General features: G+C 37.0%; 1 protein-coding gene across 7 annotated transcripts in view; it reads left to right on the top strand.

Moving 5' to 3' along the window:
- The window catches only part of LOC131067540 (probable histone-arginine methyltransferase CARM1), a 253,344-nt gene that overhangs the window by 211,305 nt on the left and 25,172 nt on the right, over window positions 1–16,867 (top strand). For 6 of the 7 annotated variants that reach the window (XR_009111832.2, XR_009111833.2, XR_009111834.2 and 3 more), the window contains exons 13-14: window positions 8,695–8,867; window positions 8,957–9,108. Coding sequence is in view for 4 of the 7 variants with exons in the window: in XM_058002590.2 (XP_057858573.2) it covers window positions 8,695–8,867; window positions 8,957–9,108 (325 nt within the window). In the remaining 3 variants the exon portion in view is untranslated. Of the gene's footprint in view, window positions 1–8,694; window positions 8,868–8,956; window positions 9,109–10,874; window positions 11,274–16,867 lie in introns of those variants that run through there. The other variant, XM_058002594.2, reaches the window with a different exon arrangement.

Raw genomic sequence — 16,867 nt, 5'->3', positions numbered from 1 at the left:
CAAGTTATGTCTCCCAGAGTGCGAAAAAGAACCTCTAGCTTTGATAGCAAAAAACGCCATCAATTTAGCAAAATCAAAAGTTCAAACCTCTAGATCTAGATAGAGCTGGTAAGAGCTTTCTGACGATATAATGTTTTGCAAAAAACGACTCCGTTTGCAAAAGTTATGGCAAAAAAACCATTAGCCTGTAAAAAACCTTAAAAAAAAAACACACCCTCCTTGCTGGTGGCAGGGAGGTGGCGGCTGGGTGGTGGCCAGGCGGAGGGCGGGCGGCAGGCGACGGGGTTCGGTGGGAGCGAGGTGGCCGGTGGGGTTTCCGGGCGGCTGGCGGGGCCTGAGTTGCTGGCCGCTCTCAGAGTGTCGGCAGAGATTGTGAGGGCGGCTCCCGGCGGTTTACAAACCACCGACGGTTGGCAGGAGTTTGGATCGGCCTAGGCAAGTCGTAAAACTGCCAAATTTTTTTTTATTATATTTTTTTTCGATTTGCGTGCCTGAGGTCATACGGCTTGAGGCCAAATTTTTTTTGCCTCCAGAACACCTGACTCCAAAATAAGTCGAATTTTATATCAAAATTCGTGGAAATGGACTCCTGAATCCAACTGTGAGGTCCTTTTGGCACCGAAATGTACCAAAAAGTCAGCTACCCCTAGAAATGGAAAAAAGCAATTGCACAAACCCTTGAATACACAGATTTAAAGAACAAGGCCCAAAATCTCTCATGAAGAGAACAGGGGCATGCAGATCTGGAGCTTTGATACCATATTGGAGTTGAGGAAAAGTCAACTCTACAGCACTCAAAGATCACTTGCATGCAAACTTGTCACAAAAGGAGAGAAGCAAAAAAGCTATAGATTCTCTCTTTGTATTTTCATAGCAAAATTGAAGTCTTTACATCACATGTATCATACAAGTTGAAATTTTTGAATTAACAACTACTAATAATTTGATCATTGATAAAATATGGTTTGGTTACTACCTTTTTGTAATGTCCCACCCTATTTGCAATTAAAACTTTTACAAATTCCCAACCTTTAACGTTTTGTTACTACCTTTTCGTAATGTATAGAAATGATGACCAAGTCCAAGAGAAATTGTTGTGTCCCAATTGTTACTTTTTGTGCCATCAACGTCCCCATTGGCTTGATTTCGTGCTGGTCGGCACCTACCAAGTTGAAGGTGTGTGGCTGGAGTGTTGATCTTTTGAGGCATTTGCAAGTATCTTTTGGCTATATGTTTACTCCTGAGTCTCCATCAACAATGGTGTTTATCATTTTCCTTCCCATAATTTCCATCTCGACGATGGCTGGTTTCCTCTGGATGCTCACCGTCAACAACATTGGATCACCATCCTCATTCCCTTCACATGGTCGTTTCCCCGTGAGCTCTTCTTGTGGCTTACATTGTTTCTGGTTGACTGTGTCGTCACTGGCCATGTTGGTAATTGCCACTCTTAACTTGCGATATAGTTTGAAGGTGGTCTGTCATCTTGATGGGTATGGTTGTGTATAGCACCAACCGAACTATGTTCTTCTTTGACTTCGATTGCAATGACGTACTTGCAATTCCATTGGAGGTTATTCGTTCCTTTGCCAACACTTTTTCTACTTCTACTCTAGCTTCTCAGAATCATTCTTTCTCCATACAAGGGTTCGAGTATATAGCCTTCCTTGTCTGTGCTCTCATAATTGCTAGAATTGCCTCATCCTATTCCTCCACGTCCAACATATTAATGCCCTTTTGCGTCGAGCAATTTTTGTCATTATGGTCACCTGGTCCACACCATTTGCACGTTAATTGTATGTTGTCTTTCTTATTCTTGCAGTTTATGACAAAGTGTCCCCATTCGTTACATTGTCGGCGCTGTATGATAGGATGCGCTTTGGAGTCATACTTCATGTGGTTCCGCCCTTGTTAGTTTTGATAACTACCTAGCAATGTACTCTGTGGTTTCAATGGGCTAGGCTCTCCCTATGTGAAGTGTACTTGCATACTTCTAGTCTTTAAATTATAGGGACGCTCCTTTATTGAATGACCCATCGCCTGACAAATCTCACAAAACATCTTTCTAGGACAATTACCTTTCACGTGCCCCTCAATTTTGCATTCAGTACACCATAGTTCATTAGTTTCTTTATTGATTCCTTTCTTTGCTTTCAATTCTTTCATGATTCTCATCATATCCTGTCGTAGCAATTGAGCCCTTTTGGATTCTCATTATTATTGTTTTTAGTGACATTAGATCACTACTGAACCTGGGTGCTTCTGTATCACTTTAGACCGTCTGTTTTGGTAACAAAGAGGCAATGGCCCTAGGAAACCCTCTTAAACTCAGAATGGTTCACAAAGCAGAGTATGTAATCACATGGAGGAAAAGGTGTTCAAACTTCAAACAACATGGGATGTGGATAGTAGTGGAAAGTAATGAGAGATATTTTACGGGATAGTTCCTTCAAAATACTGAAGTGCATATTCAGAAGTTGCTGTCTTTTCAAGTAGCTATTCTTCAGGGTTTTATCTTCATTGCATGTACTTAGATAGAAATGCATGAGTCAACAGTGAAATGAAGTGGTAATATCTCAGCTGAATGTATATAAAAACAAATATTTAAGAACAACTAACATGTGATGCAGTCCTCTGTACAATTAACAGAGGTGTCTTCGATGAATAATACGAATAGAAAGTTGACTTAATAACAAAAATGTGTCTTGCACTAAATGCACATTGTAGGTTGATTAATGTATTATCCATCCATTTAGAAGTATGGATTATGCGAACATAATAAACTAGCTATAAATGTTTTCTGGAAAACGTCTTGCTTATGGAGATTTATGGAGGTTTCATTTAGTTGTTTCTTTATGATTTGAATTTCTGCATTTCATAGACACCAAGGTCAGCAATTTGTTATTGTTTCTTTGCCTTCAATTTTAGTTAGACACCAAGGTCAGCAATTTGTTATTGTTTCTTTGCCTTCAATTTTAGTTAGACACCAAGGTCTGCAATTGAATGCCGACAGTAATATTGACACTTTATTGCCTTTGCTAACTCATATATTTTGCTTAAAAGTTTACATGTAATGCTAGTGTTCATATCAGTTAATCTCTGACAGTCAAAGTTTACTAGTAAGTTGAGTATGCTTTAACCTGAATCTTTGGGCAGAGAGTCAACATTTCCTTATTTGTTTTAGTTTAGTTTATCTTTAGAATTGCTATTTTTAACTACTATTTCTCAAGTCATATATTTGGGCCATATTTTGAAGACTCCCCAAGTACTTTTCAGGACTCTACAAACTCCCGAGTCCATGAGCTAGCTGAGTTGAGTCAAGTAGACTTTCACACCTAAGTCTAGCCGAGTCTTGGAGAGTACTTGGCCAAGTTCTGCTCCAAGACTCTCCAAGCCTAGGTCTTAGACTCCCAATTCTTGATCTCAGACTCATTTCTTTGGGACTTGCGCATAACAACCCTGCTTTTCTAAGTAAGATTTCAACTTTTTTTGGTTATTTTTTTCTCTTGTTCACCCATTTCACCCAATGCGGAATCAACACAACAAAAAGATAATTTGAGAAGAGAATTTTTAAGCATTCAAAGTTGATCAAATATGAACTTACTTTGTTGTTCAAGGCTTGAAAAATTAAGTTACACTAGGAGAGGAAAGCCAGATAAAAATTGTATTTAGTTGTTTATTTTTATTTTGGCATATCATCATATGTATATAGTTATAATGTTGTTATCATAATTTTGTTGTATTACAATGTATTGTTTGACTTTGAAGCTATTAAATTTTAAGTTTTGACAGTTTGAGGATAATATGACATGTAATGTTTGATCATGACAAATTGATTGTCAATATATATATTTATGTTTTATCAATGTATTTTTTCGTGTAATTATGAGAGTTTTTTTTTTGTTGAGTCTGTGCGGAGTGTCGAGTCCAAGTTAAATTTTTGGGCTGCCTAGTCGAAGTCGAAGTCGAAGTCTAAGTCTTCAAACTATGATTTGGGCAAATCTCACTTTTCTAGGTGCAAGAGTCCATGTAATTGGATAACTTATTGCAATATTTTGTGAAATCTCATCTTTGAAGTTTAACCTTTTTTGGTTAACCCTATGTGTCTACTTCTTTGTTTTCAATGTTTTCTTGCTTTATTGTATTTGCTATGACTCTAGGGCCCACCATTTTGCCTTTATTGTTTGCCATTGTAACTGATGTATGTTCCAATTGCTTGACCAATTTTTTGCTTATTTATGGACCTTAATATAATTTCTTTCTTTTGTTTTTGTTTGCTTTGAAGTTGATACGGTTTTTTTTTAAATGTCAGAATGCACATATGTTGGTCAAGTTAAGCCTTAGGGTCATTTCAATTTGCTTTTGATATTGTTTTTTCTTCCCTTTTCTCTTTATGATTAATTGGATATCTTGGGAGTTATTCATTGGTGTTACAACTAATTTTTCTTATGGTCTGAACTATAGTTGAAAAACTCGGACTTGGTAGTGACTCAGCTGGTCCAAATGTTTTAAAATCTTGGGACTCACCAAAAAACTCGGAAATAACTCAGCAAAGTTATCAAACATTTGAAAATATACAATTTGTTAAAATATTCTTAAGAAAACACATATACACCAAATTTGTAGAACATATACTGATTTCCATCATATATAAAGAAAAGTTTGAGTTAAATGAATAGCATACAACAAAAAACAAGTGCAACCTTTGAATAAGATTGAGTTCAATACATATCAATATGTCATAGACCACAAACTAACTACAACCTTTGAATACAAATTAAGTTCAAGTTTTGGTATCAATGAAAATTGGAAATCATAAATTGTGTCTACGACTAAAGCTCAAAAAAGACTGTTGTCGCTGGGTGGGTGGTGCTGAAGTAGCTACAACATCCTCAATAGGTGCCTCATCCATAGTCATAGGTGCCTCAATAGGTGCCTTTGCTGCATCACCAAGCTCATGTTCCTCCTCACGTGCTGCCACTTGCGCATCTCATTGCTATGCAGCCCTCTCCCACTCACTTATCTGGTCATCAGCAAGGAATGGATCCACGTCAACATGAACATTATCAGTCGCAACAATCCAATCTGCTGAGTATGGATCAATGTCATCCAAGTCAAGTGCTTCATGTGAATCTTGTCCTTGCACCTTTTCATGCAATTGAAGGTTGTACCGCATACAGACAAAGTCATTCAAGCGTTGTTGAGTCAACCTATTGCACTTTTGTGTGAATGGCCTCAAAAACACTCCAATTGCAGTCACAACCAAAAGCACTACAAGACTGCGATTATATGTAGATGGCAAGCTTCTAAATATTAGGCGCTTTGGCACCATAATCTTTCCACCACAAATTTGCAAGGATAAAAAATGTTATTTATAACTTGCAAATTTTTTTAATAAACTTAAAGAGTGAAATAAATGGTAAAATAAAATTAAACATATGTTTTTTTTTACCTAGCTGTAGGGTGTCTCTCCTACGTTTGCAATCAAGTGAAGAAAACAATGGCCCTTTGGCCCTCTTATAGCTTTTCAACTCATCAAGTATTAGGTTTCGAAGCTGCTCATCCTCAACTAATCTTTGAATGCATGTGTCGAGGATAATTTTAATCTTTGCATCTACTCTGAAAGTTGGGGAGAAGAAAAACTTGGGATTCAAGTAGTGGGCAGCAACATGAATATGGTGGTGGAGTTGTCGGGTCCACCTACGATCAATTATGTGCCACATATTTGGTCTTGTTTGACCTATACGTGTGCCATTCGCCTCTTTGGCTTTATCCATGGCCTCATATAGGTACCCCATGGAATTATGATCCCAATTCACCATTCTGAGCACCCTCACCAACGGTTCTGATACCTACATATAGAAAATTTAACAAAATCGGTAGATTGTAATTTTAGAAAATTAAATAATAAATCATTGATTAAAGTTTTAAAACTTACATTGATGATCTCCTCCACCATCTTGGCAAAATTAGCATAAAAAATGGCAATTACAACTTCTCTACTTTAGGCTTCGTAGTATAAGGACTCTCCAACCATCTTTCACTCACAAACATCAGCTTCAAGTTTGGCAGTGTAGCTAGTATGCTCTGCAAGGTGAGGAAATTGGTAGCAAAGCGTGTGACCCCCGATCGCACTAGATCCTTACCATCAATGTGCTCTCTCATAAGATTCAGTACTCGTGTGATTGTACATGTATTTTGTGATATTCCTTCCATCTTCAACCACTTTCTTCGCCTAACTTAGTTTCCCTATGTCCTCAAGGAGCGAGTCAAGACAATGGGAAGCATAAGGGATCCGAAATAATGTCGGATGCCTAGCCATTAGAAGTTTGCAGATTGCCACATATGCATTAGCATTATCGGTCACAACCAAGATGGCATTTTGCACTCCCACTTCCATCACCACGTCATCCAACATGTTGCGCAATGTCTCTGCATTCTTCACTTCATTTGTTGGTATCAATTGATTTTAAAAATACTAACTGCCCCCTTGAAGCAACTAGAAAGTTGATGAGTGTCCTATTCTTGCCATCAGTCCACCAATTATATAGAATGGTGTAGCCATTTTTTTCCAAAATACTCCTTTGCTCTTCCACTAATCGGTGAGTGTTTTGGATCTCATACCGCAATAATGGCTCACTCAACTCATATCGACTTGGGGCCTTGAACCCCTTACCTACCACAGTCGATATAGTGACCAATTGCTTCCAATATGGACTAGAAGCAACATTGAATGGAATATTGTTGTAGAATAAAAATCTAGCTCACACCAACATTGCCTCATGGTGCAACTCTTTATTCCATGCAGTGCCTTATAATCTAGGTTGTGCGCCAAAAGTGTTATGTAGAACAAAAACGTTTCGCATATGGCTGCCCACACTTCCTAATCCTCGTATCCATGGCCCAAGGGAAGAACTAGAGGCCCCCACATTTGCATGTGGTCCTATAGAACTCAACTCTGCCCTTAGGGCTGCCATTGCATCTATTGTTCTCTATTTGCTGTCTTCTTTTGGTCATATGCTTCAAGCATTGCTATTGCGTCCCCTGTAGCCTCTTCAGGACATTCATCACGTTGTGTAATATCTTGGCACTCGATCTTTGCAATTTGTTACTTGAGCCAATTTATGCCACCTTTCATAGGCTTAGTGCATTGTTTGCAAATGACATCTCCTCGAGTTGGACCCGGTGTCCCATGTTTCCAACAAGTGTCCCTCTTTCTGCCACCAACTCTACTTGAAGAAGCCATTTTCTTCTAGAGAAGTAGGAAGGGAACTTAGCAAAAGAGAAAGACAACATAAAAAATTAATATAGCATAAAAGACTTATAAACGTGTTTTCATCCATACTCAAATGCATAGGCCAAGGCAAAATTTTCAGTGACCAAGTTTTTCAGATTTGGTAAAGATTTTACTAGCCTTTCAATATTATTAGTGAAGTTGTAAACTGATTCTCCAACATATTAATGAAGTTGCAAACTGGTTTCATGCATTATTAGTGAATCCCATTAAGGAACATTTTGCAAACTAAAAATTATGAACAGAAAATACAGGTTGAAACGTTGCTGGGTTGTTGTGCAAGGCAGTAGAGATGGATGTGAGCTTGGAGAAAAGTAAGGAACATTTTGCGAACAGAAAATCTTGAAATCTGCTATGATGAACAGAAAATTGAGTTTAAAAGCAAATAATCTCCTGTTATTTTAATTTTTAATCATATTTGCTATCATTAACAAATTATTTTAATGGTAGCACATTTCATTTTAAGACCTACCATTATTTTATTGAGGATTGTCCTCCTGATCTAGATGTCTATATAAATCCTTTTTAATGCTGGTCAACGTATCAAATTAAGACTTACCATTATTTGAGTCTAAAGCAAAATAAATCTTGATGCAAAGTCAAGGGTATGAGCATAAGAATTCATTGACAAATAGTTTTAAGTAAACAAATTCATTGACAAACAGTTTCAGCTAAACAAAATTCAATGGCTTAATATATTGGATATGCATGGTATAAAATTCACTTAGCTAAAACTGCTTTTGAAACTCCTAAAATATCTAACACTGGGTCACAAAACAAAAATACTCACAATGGCTTACTTTAAATGCTTGACCCTATGTTAATGATTTTGGCATTCAAATAAATGTTTAACTTTAAATTATGCATTTAGACTCACAAAACACCAGATGTGTCTCTGGGCAAAAATACTCACTAAAATCACAACATACATCAGTAAGCAAAAGGATAACAACAGATGTGATATCGAAAAATCATGCGTTTTTGCTTCCTGTGCTGCCTTCCTTCTCCGTCACACATTTTTGTCTCCTCTGTCGCTGCTTGAAATGCTCGAAAGTGAATTTTTTATGAGGTTTTCGAAGTCAAACTTTTATTATTTTTTGTTTCAAATTTTCAGGGTTTATGCGCGATTTTCAGTGAGTTTAACGAGTTTAAATTGACTCAAGTGTTTCTGAAACTTATACGTGAGTTTAATGGCGAATAACTCGCGGGCAATTTTTTCAACTAAGGGAATTTGAACATTTGCCATATGAGTATCTTTAGTAGATAATCAATTTGATCACATTTTCAAATAAATGCTCGTTTCATTTTAACTGTCAATTCTTTTGAGGAATCACTAGTATTTAGTTTTAACAATTAAGAGTTTCTCACGTAGCTAACATCAAAAAGGAATTATTTTGCAGTGCTGTGCAACGATGGCTCACCACTGCACCTGGTGCACCAACAACACACTGGTATCAACTTCGTTGTGTCTTGTCTCAGCCTATCTATGTCATGGCTGGGCAGACTATTACTGGTCGGCTCCATATGGTTGCTCACAGCGCTCAGAGCTATACTATGTATCTCACCATGTCAGGTACGGTTATTGTGTATATATTGAGATGAATTTAAATTAGCATTCAATTATGGTATGTTTTAAACTAAATGAAAGTCTGCTGTCTAAAGCAAAAATGTGGGGTGCTGGTGCGGACCAAGGAGGTATACTGCAAACATCTTCGAGCAAGCTTGATTTGAAGGAACCATATTATAGGATGTCACAGCCTCAAGCCTATGCCTGGGCTCAGGATCAGTCAGCTCAGCAGTTAGTCCAGCAGCAGGTGTGTTAATGCAGCACATGAAAATGACTCTTTTTGGATTACTGTTTTCTGGGCTGTTGTTAATTTTCACATCTATTTACTATATCTGTATATCCTTGTATTATTGTTTTAGCAATTTTATGTGAATAATGTGTTGTTAACTGCAGAAGAGTCATTTGTATTTGAAAAGCTTGCTGTTATGCAAAGTATTTGAAAAGTCATTTATTTCAGTTTTGTTTGCTTGTACATTTGAGGGTTGTGGGAAGTACTCATATTGTATGTCGCCCCTTGCAAAAATATTCCTTTAGATATAAAATCCTTGATCCTTGTCACAAACCATCCATAGTTGGATTCCATGTAGTTTTATATGTGGTGGAAATATATATCAACAATTTTAGGAACATTGATTCCTGAATTTTTCATCGAAATAAAATGATCATTTAAGTTGAATTGGCTCTACTACTACGATTGTTTTCACTCTCACCTCTTGTTGTACCTTTAGTGAAACAATCCCATTCAAGATTGTCATTTATTCCTTTGAACCCTGTTTCGGCCATTTGGGATGCTGTTGGTTTTTGCGTAAGTGATATAAATGTTTGAAGCCAAATGAATATCGTGAATTTCCCTCATTATCATGGAAAGGAAGAATTTCCCTCATTATCATGGAAAGGAAGGTACAAATTGAGAATGAAGGAGAATAAATGAGGTAGATTTAGGCCCAGAAAATGGAACTTTATAGGAGACAAATCTCATCCAGGTGCATGAAAATGCTAAAATTTCAAGTTTTGTTGAATTTGTGAGTGAAATTGGTTTTCTGTTCCGAGTCCACTGTTGCAACCAGAATTTGGAAAAGCTATCCAGGTTCAAAGTTTCAAAGACACATTGCTGGTTCAAAGTGTCAAGAATGCAAATCTCCTCAAGATGCATTAAGATTATCGAATTCACTTTCCTAAGTCAAAAAGTTACTTTATAAGTGAAAGTGCTAAAATTTGCTGATTGGCACACTGGGAACAACCATTTGGCTCAAGTCGCATATTTCACAACAAAAATAGAAAAAGAAAAAAAAATGTAAAAAAAATTATTGTTGAAAAATTGATCATAAAAAATTAAAAGAAAAGAAAAAAGAAGTGAAAAGTTTTAAAAATGATAAATATAATAAAAATGAAAATTTAAAATCCTTTGGGGCACTTGGGCATTAGGTGCAGAGAATGGGCCAAAATGCTTGCTTGGCATTTGAGCAAAGCATGACCTTTTGGTGCACCACACATGCCTATGGCCTTGGGGCTTTTAAGTTTATAAAAATATTAAATTTGTTAATTAAAACATAAACATGAAAAAAATAAAAATAAAAACATCTAACAATAAAACTTTAACCAGAAAAACAACAGCGTTCAACTTTAACCAGAAAAACAACAGCATTCAACTTTAACCAGAAAAACAACAGCATTCAAACTTTAACCAGAAAAACAACAGCATTCAACCTTTCAAGGACCTGTATTTTTTTTATTATTGTCATTTGGGGCTTGATAATTGAGAAGCCATTATTTGTGACTATCAGACATTAAAACAGCTTCATTTAAGGGTGATTAATACCAGATCCTATTATTGTTTTAAAACTTATTTCTAAATAAGAGGTGCACTTGCAAAGGCATTTGTACATGATAGATTTGAGGTGTCTCTTTCTTTCTTTCTTTTTGTACACTTATCTACAAATTTGATATTCTTGCTTCTTCATGGTATTGGAACTTAAAATTCGATAGAATGACTTAGTCTAGTTCATTGCACAGTGATGGGTTTTGAAGATTGCAAGGGCCTCGAAAATGATGGTCCTGGGGTTTAAAGCAGAAATTGTCACTCCAAAGAGGGACACCTTGAGTCAAGTTTTCATCCATACTGTTATCTTCATTTCATGATAACCTTTGCATCTGAACTCTGTTATTTCCTTCATGTTTGAAACACTGAAAAGCTCTTGTTGCAGGTTAAATGATGAAATGGTATTGATTTTTGTTATTATGAATAATATTTATCTTTGTTCATGGTGTTTAGAATATATGGGCGATCAGAAGATTTCTTGTGATCACCAAGAGAATTGAAAGTCAGAAATACAATCAGAGCAAATGTTGTTCTCTAAGCAACTGCCATTTTTGAAAAGAGTGCAGACTCTTAGTGTTAGATTAAGAGTATTAAATTATAAATAGATTAACTTTTATTTAGAATGAAGCTATTTTGTTGAGGGCAGACCTACTTTGATTTTTGGATTCTTCTAGTCTCAGGAACTTTTGATTTTAAGTTCAACAGAATTTAGGAAGATAAGCTGTTATCTTTTGGATGAGCTTTGTTCAAAACAAATTATATTAAAGCCTCCAATACTGCTTACAAGGGAAGGTATTGTGATTCCGATGAAAACTTGATACGATGTAGTGTAAGAAGGTGAAAAAACATCAAAAAGGCCAATATGTATTTGCAACTCAAAGAGGGTGTGCAACAACAAGGTGCAGTCACATGAATTTAGATATGGTTGTGATGAATAAAGACAAGAGAAACACAACAAACCCCCCACACCACTTTGTGGAGTAGTGCAAGTACATTAATGGCACAAGGTGATGTGTAAAATCCCTAAAATACAAATTCAATGTGCCACTTTATGTGAGAGCATTTACAAATGAGATAGTGTATTGAATACATGGATACAATATCCAAAGATAACCTTACACTCAAAAGACAAATGTTACAACTTACAAGCAAGGTTGCATAAAGACAGGGGTACTTGGAGACTCTTAAGATTGGTACCTGTACCAGTACGGCTATTTATCAAAATAGGAGATGGTGGTGCTTGGAGATGCCATTTTTTTTAATATAACTTAGTAATTTATAAAAAATCTGAAAATAGGTATATATTTGTAAAACTAAATATGAATATAGACAAAGTGTATAAGGAAATTGAAGATAATGGCCCAAACCAACAAGTTGAATCTTTCAACACCTCAAATCCTTTCGCTATTCTATGTCATTATATACATGAGAATGTGAACATAGATTATATATATGAAAATTTGAACGTAGACATACTCCCAAGAATGAAGAAAGAAAATGGATAATATAGGAAAATTCCCACCTCTCAAGGATCTAATAGAATTCATCCCCATTGTGTATACCGCAAAGTCTACATAAAGGAATTAAAAGAACAACGACAAGAATATAGAAATTATGAATATCTTTTGAGTTTTTCTTAGAACTGCAAATAGCCAAATGGCAAATACTTGTTGTCTTGTTGGCCCTCATTGAATCTTGACCTACGTTGTCTTTTGTTTTCCCTTTTGTTGTTTGTTTATTTTCCAACTTGTCGACGCATTTAACTTTTAATTTTTAGGAATTTTTGTTTTATTTGTGTGGGAGTCGACACCTTTTGCGTGGGAGACAATGGGAAGCTTCGGGAGACCACAGTTGAAAGTCTCTTGCAATTGGAGACATTTGAGGCAAGGTCTCTAGTATTGGAGACATGTCTCGATCTTCGAGACACATCCTAGGGTGTTGGAGACACATCTTTGTGCAAGTATGGATAAAAGATAAGAGGAAATAAAAGGAACTGTTGTGAAATATGTGGAAAATATATACTTTCAAAAAATTTGGTCGGAGAAGGGATTCCATATATAAAAGGCATGGCTTTTCAAACTCCGCAAACAAGAATTGCATAGAAAGATCATTGAGAAAATTGAAATTCAAGAAAAATTAGGCATCCTAATTGTAAATCACCTACATCATTGTGAAGTAAGCAAAAGATTTTCCGAATTCAAAAACAATTACTCAAAAAGTAGCCTTTGTGTGGGAAAACTAGAGATTGCTTATGTTGGCCTCCTAAATGAGAAAGGGCATAGAAGAGGATTTGCTTCGTTAGTGGTGGCTCAATGGCTAATGTGTATCTCATCTTATGGATGGTGCCACCACTTGAGGCGGCAACTAAGTAGTGCTAGTTTGGTGGTATCATTGACTGAGTTGCTTGATATAAACAATTAAATGTGGGTTCTGGTGCTATTGCTTGGTGGTAGTAGAGGTGTGGGGTGTCGTTGACTACACAAGGGTGGCAACTTGGTGACAGTGGCATTGGGTGTATGAAGAATTTTTTTTTGTTTAGAAAAGATGTTCGGTAGTGTTTGGAACTCCCAAACAACTCCTAATGGGGGAAGTGAGGTAGTACACCGTTAGCTTGCATTCTTACAAAAGGTAAGTGGTGACCTGTTTGGGGGTCGCACCTATTCTAAATCCTTGCCATAGGAGGGGTATAGGTGGCTTGGGGTACCCACCCTAAAACAATTTTTTTTTCATTTAAAACAAAAAAAATTAAGGACTAAACAACACTATATAAGTAAGTTTTGATTTTTGATTACTTAACAATACTATAGAAGTAAGTTTAGATTTTTAAATCAAAAAATTAAATAAAATTGCAAGATTTTATCTTTATTATTTAAAGCATATGTAATGTCCCCTTTTTTGGACATTACAAATAAATAATTAAATTTTAAGTTGTCAAATTATATCAAATTTAATGACAACTTAATTTAATTATTTAATAAACTATTAAAATGACTTAATGGAGCTCAGTGAATAATTAATAAAGTCATTTTAATTTAAAAGAGGGAAAATAAAGAGACAAAGAAAAAGAATATGAAGGGATAGGCAGAAAGGGAAACAAAGAGTCATAGGGTTGTGCTTTAAAAGAACATTGAGAGGCTCATTCTGATCATGCTTGGTTTTATGTTTGGAAATTGATTCTCTTAGAGAATTTCTGGGAAGCTCTAGTTTTCAGTAGGTTTGAGGATGCAAACCCTCGATCTTGGAGGCAGTGGACAAAAACCCATTGTCAGTCGGAGTTATCATGCAAGTGCCTCACATGTGCGTCAAATGCATTTTGTTGGTTGTCCAATCCGACTGTAAACATTGTGGCTGGGATTGGTAATTTCTGTTGTTGTTCTACTGAGGATTTTAATGCAATGTTTTTTGATTAAGGGAAAAACAGGTTTTGAGGGAACCTGAAACCCCTTACAATAGGTTTTGAAGGGACTCGAAACCCTCGGATTTTAGAAGGATCCAGAATCCACAAAACAACGCTGCCAAATGATACAACATAGAAAACCAATAGCCCAACCTCAGCCTAATCACCTTGGATAAAACATTGAAGAGTCGGCTGAAAAGAAAAGTAGGCTAAAGCCCTACACAGAGAATACCAAAAGATGACTAAAAAAGAAAGTCCAAGGGTTTTATCAAGGCTCCCTTAACCTTTAACAAATACCAAGGGTTTTTCTAGGCACCCATAACCTGAACCTTAGCAAACAAGGATCACAATCCCATAACAGCCAGATCAAAGAAGAGAAGCATTACAAAATAATCTAGAACTAAAGGGTTTTGAAAGGCTCCCCAAACCTTCAGGCTGCGTTTTGAAATGGCTCCCAAAACCATCAGGTTGATCCAACAAAGATAATCCATCTGAAATTCAGCACCCTTCCAGCATTGCTCCTCTCCACCTCAATAGGACAAGGATCCACCTCAATAGGAACTGAAAAGACACAAACCACCATCTGAAAAAGCCAAGCACTGTTCAACCACACAAAATCTATCGGCAAAGGAACAATACCACAACGATAAGAAGGACTAATGGGTTTTAGAAAGGCTCCCAAGACCTTAAATAGGAGAAGAGGCAAAAACCATTCAAGCTCCAAACAAGCAGGCTCCACCAAAGTCTCCACCTCCACAGGAGACAAGTGATAAGGTGTCAACAACCTGGAGATGATAGCTTTCAAACGACCAACCTCAACAACCAGGGTAACAAAGACTGTCAAAAACTTCCATCCAACTTCATCTAGCCAACCACTCTTCCCCTCAATAGAAGAGCTATTCACCTCTATAGATCAGGTTGAGAATAAAAGAAAGATGGAAGCCATAGCCACGACATTTATCCTCTTGAGAAAAATAGGAACAACAAAGCACCCAGTCCACACTCCTTCAGAAAAGAAGCAAGAACAACCCTCAAGAGGATACCCAAAAACACAAACAAAAAAGGCCAAGCAAGCCCCCACCACAAAAACCAGAGGCCTCCGAAAGCAAAGATCTTGAGTAAGAACCTCCTGCAACACTAAAGCCCTTTCCTTGAGCAGAGGATCCCCAACCAAAACGCATTCTAAGGGGAGAGAAAAGCCCACAAGCTCAAGGGAAAGCCAGAAGGCATAAACACCCTCTAGAACTTCAAAGACATTTGCATCTCTATCTCCACCCGGATCCCAAACTCCCCCAATGCATGCGCACAAGATCAGTGCAAAACCACAGTCAGGAGAGTAACATTGGAAACCCATCTCGGACCACACCCAACAAGACAAACAAAGCAGAGAGGAATCCGAGGAAACCCGTCGTACCATCACAGCTCCATCTCAGCGCTCTTGAACAACCACGAGTCAAATCGGAACACACTGAGAACCAAAGAGACGACACCCAAACAGAGCGTATGGGCTAGCTGTAAAGAGCATACAGCTCCTACGAACCATAGAACTGAGGGGGTACAAATCACTCCCACCTCAGTCTCCAATCCACCATCTTCCTCCTCATCTGCCTCCTCTGCATCTTCTTCCCCTGCAAAACCCTAACCTCTGAACCACACCCGCTCCCACTCGTTTCAAAATTTACGATTAATGCAATGTTTATTTCTAATTTCAGAACTATTATTTCAGTCTGAAAATCAATGAATATTAGTTTAATTTGATGGTGTATTGAAATCAATTGCATGTGAAATTTGGAATTTGAGTGCAACATACTTAATTTTTTATTTTTTTTAGGGTCACCTACTCCAAAGTAAGTAGGTCTTATGTTGATCTATAAATTTTTAGGCCTCTTGGAAGCAATGGTTGGGTTGGATTTGGCTCAAATTTCTTTATCACCAAGTGATCAACAGATGTGCAACAAAAGATCTTCCTTCAAACCCTTGTAGTCGTGGTATGTTTTGTCCGATTTGGATGAGTTTCCTCAAATGGTTTGAATGCAATAATAAACTCCTATCTACTTCACAAATCATCAAAAACAACTTACAATTCTTTGAAAACTACCCCCACTCTCTCTCAAACATTTGGATTCTCTAGATGATCTTATGCTGCAAGAGAAGAACATAGTTTCAAGAAAGTACAAAAGTTGCAATCCTAGATTTTCCAAAAATGGACTAACTCTAGACCATCCCTTGGTTTGCTACCATCCTAGGATTGGTTGTGGAAGTAGCTATCCCAAGATCAAGATTACTAATAGGTAATCACAAAAAACAGGAGGATCAACATGATAGAACAACAATAATATATACTGTAAAGGTTGCAATGTGCATATGAGAGAGTGTGAAGTGCTCATATGAGAGCAAGGGCGGGTATATATAGGATACACCACCAAGAGAAGTAAATGTCGAGTAATAGGAGATGGAGTCACATGTGTGCACATGTCCACCAAACTAGAAAAATGTAAATGTACTAAGTTATTTGAACCAACTACCTGTGAATAGAACCCAAAAGGGAAACTAGTTAGGAAATAGCCCCGATTCATGCAAGGAACCCTATACCTCTTCATCTCAAATTTTCATTTGCATCATTATTGGGCTTGTGAGACATGAGTTTGAGAGGTCTAGACATAGTGGATGGTAATAGTGTCTCATTCTTGTCTTTGTGGTGGAATCACTTGAGTCCCTTGGGGAGCTCCAGGTGATTTGAAGCTGGATATATTGGGAAGGAGACAGAATACCAATTGACAATTACGGAAG

This window comes from Cryptomeria japonica, chromosome 10 (genome assembly GCF_030272615.1).
Source record: "Cryptomeria japonica chromosome 10, Sugi_1.0, whole genome shotgun sequence".
NCBI classification, from domain to species: Eukaryota; Viridiplantae; Streptophyta; class Pinopsida; order Cupressales; family Cupressaceae; genus Cryptomeria; species Cryptomeria japonica.
Note: the sequence above shows the minus strand (reverse complement) of the source record. Positions and strands in the feature narration are given on the sequence as shown.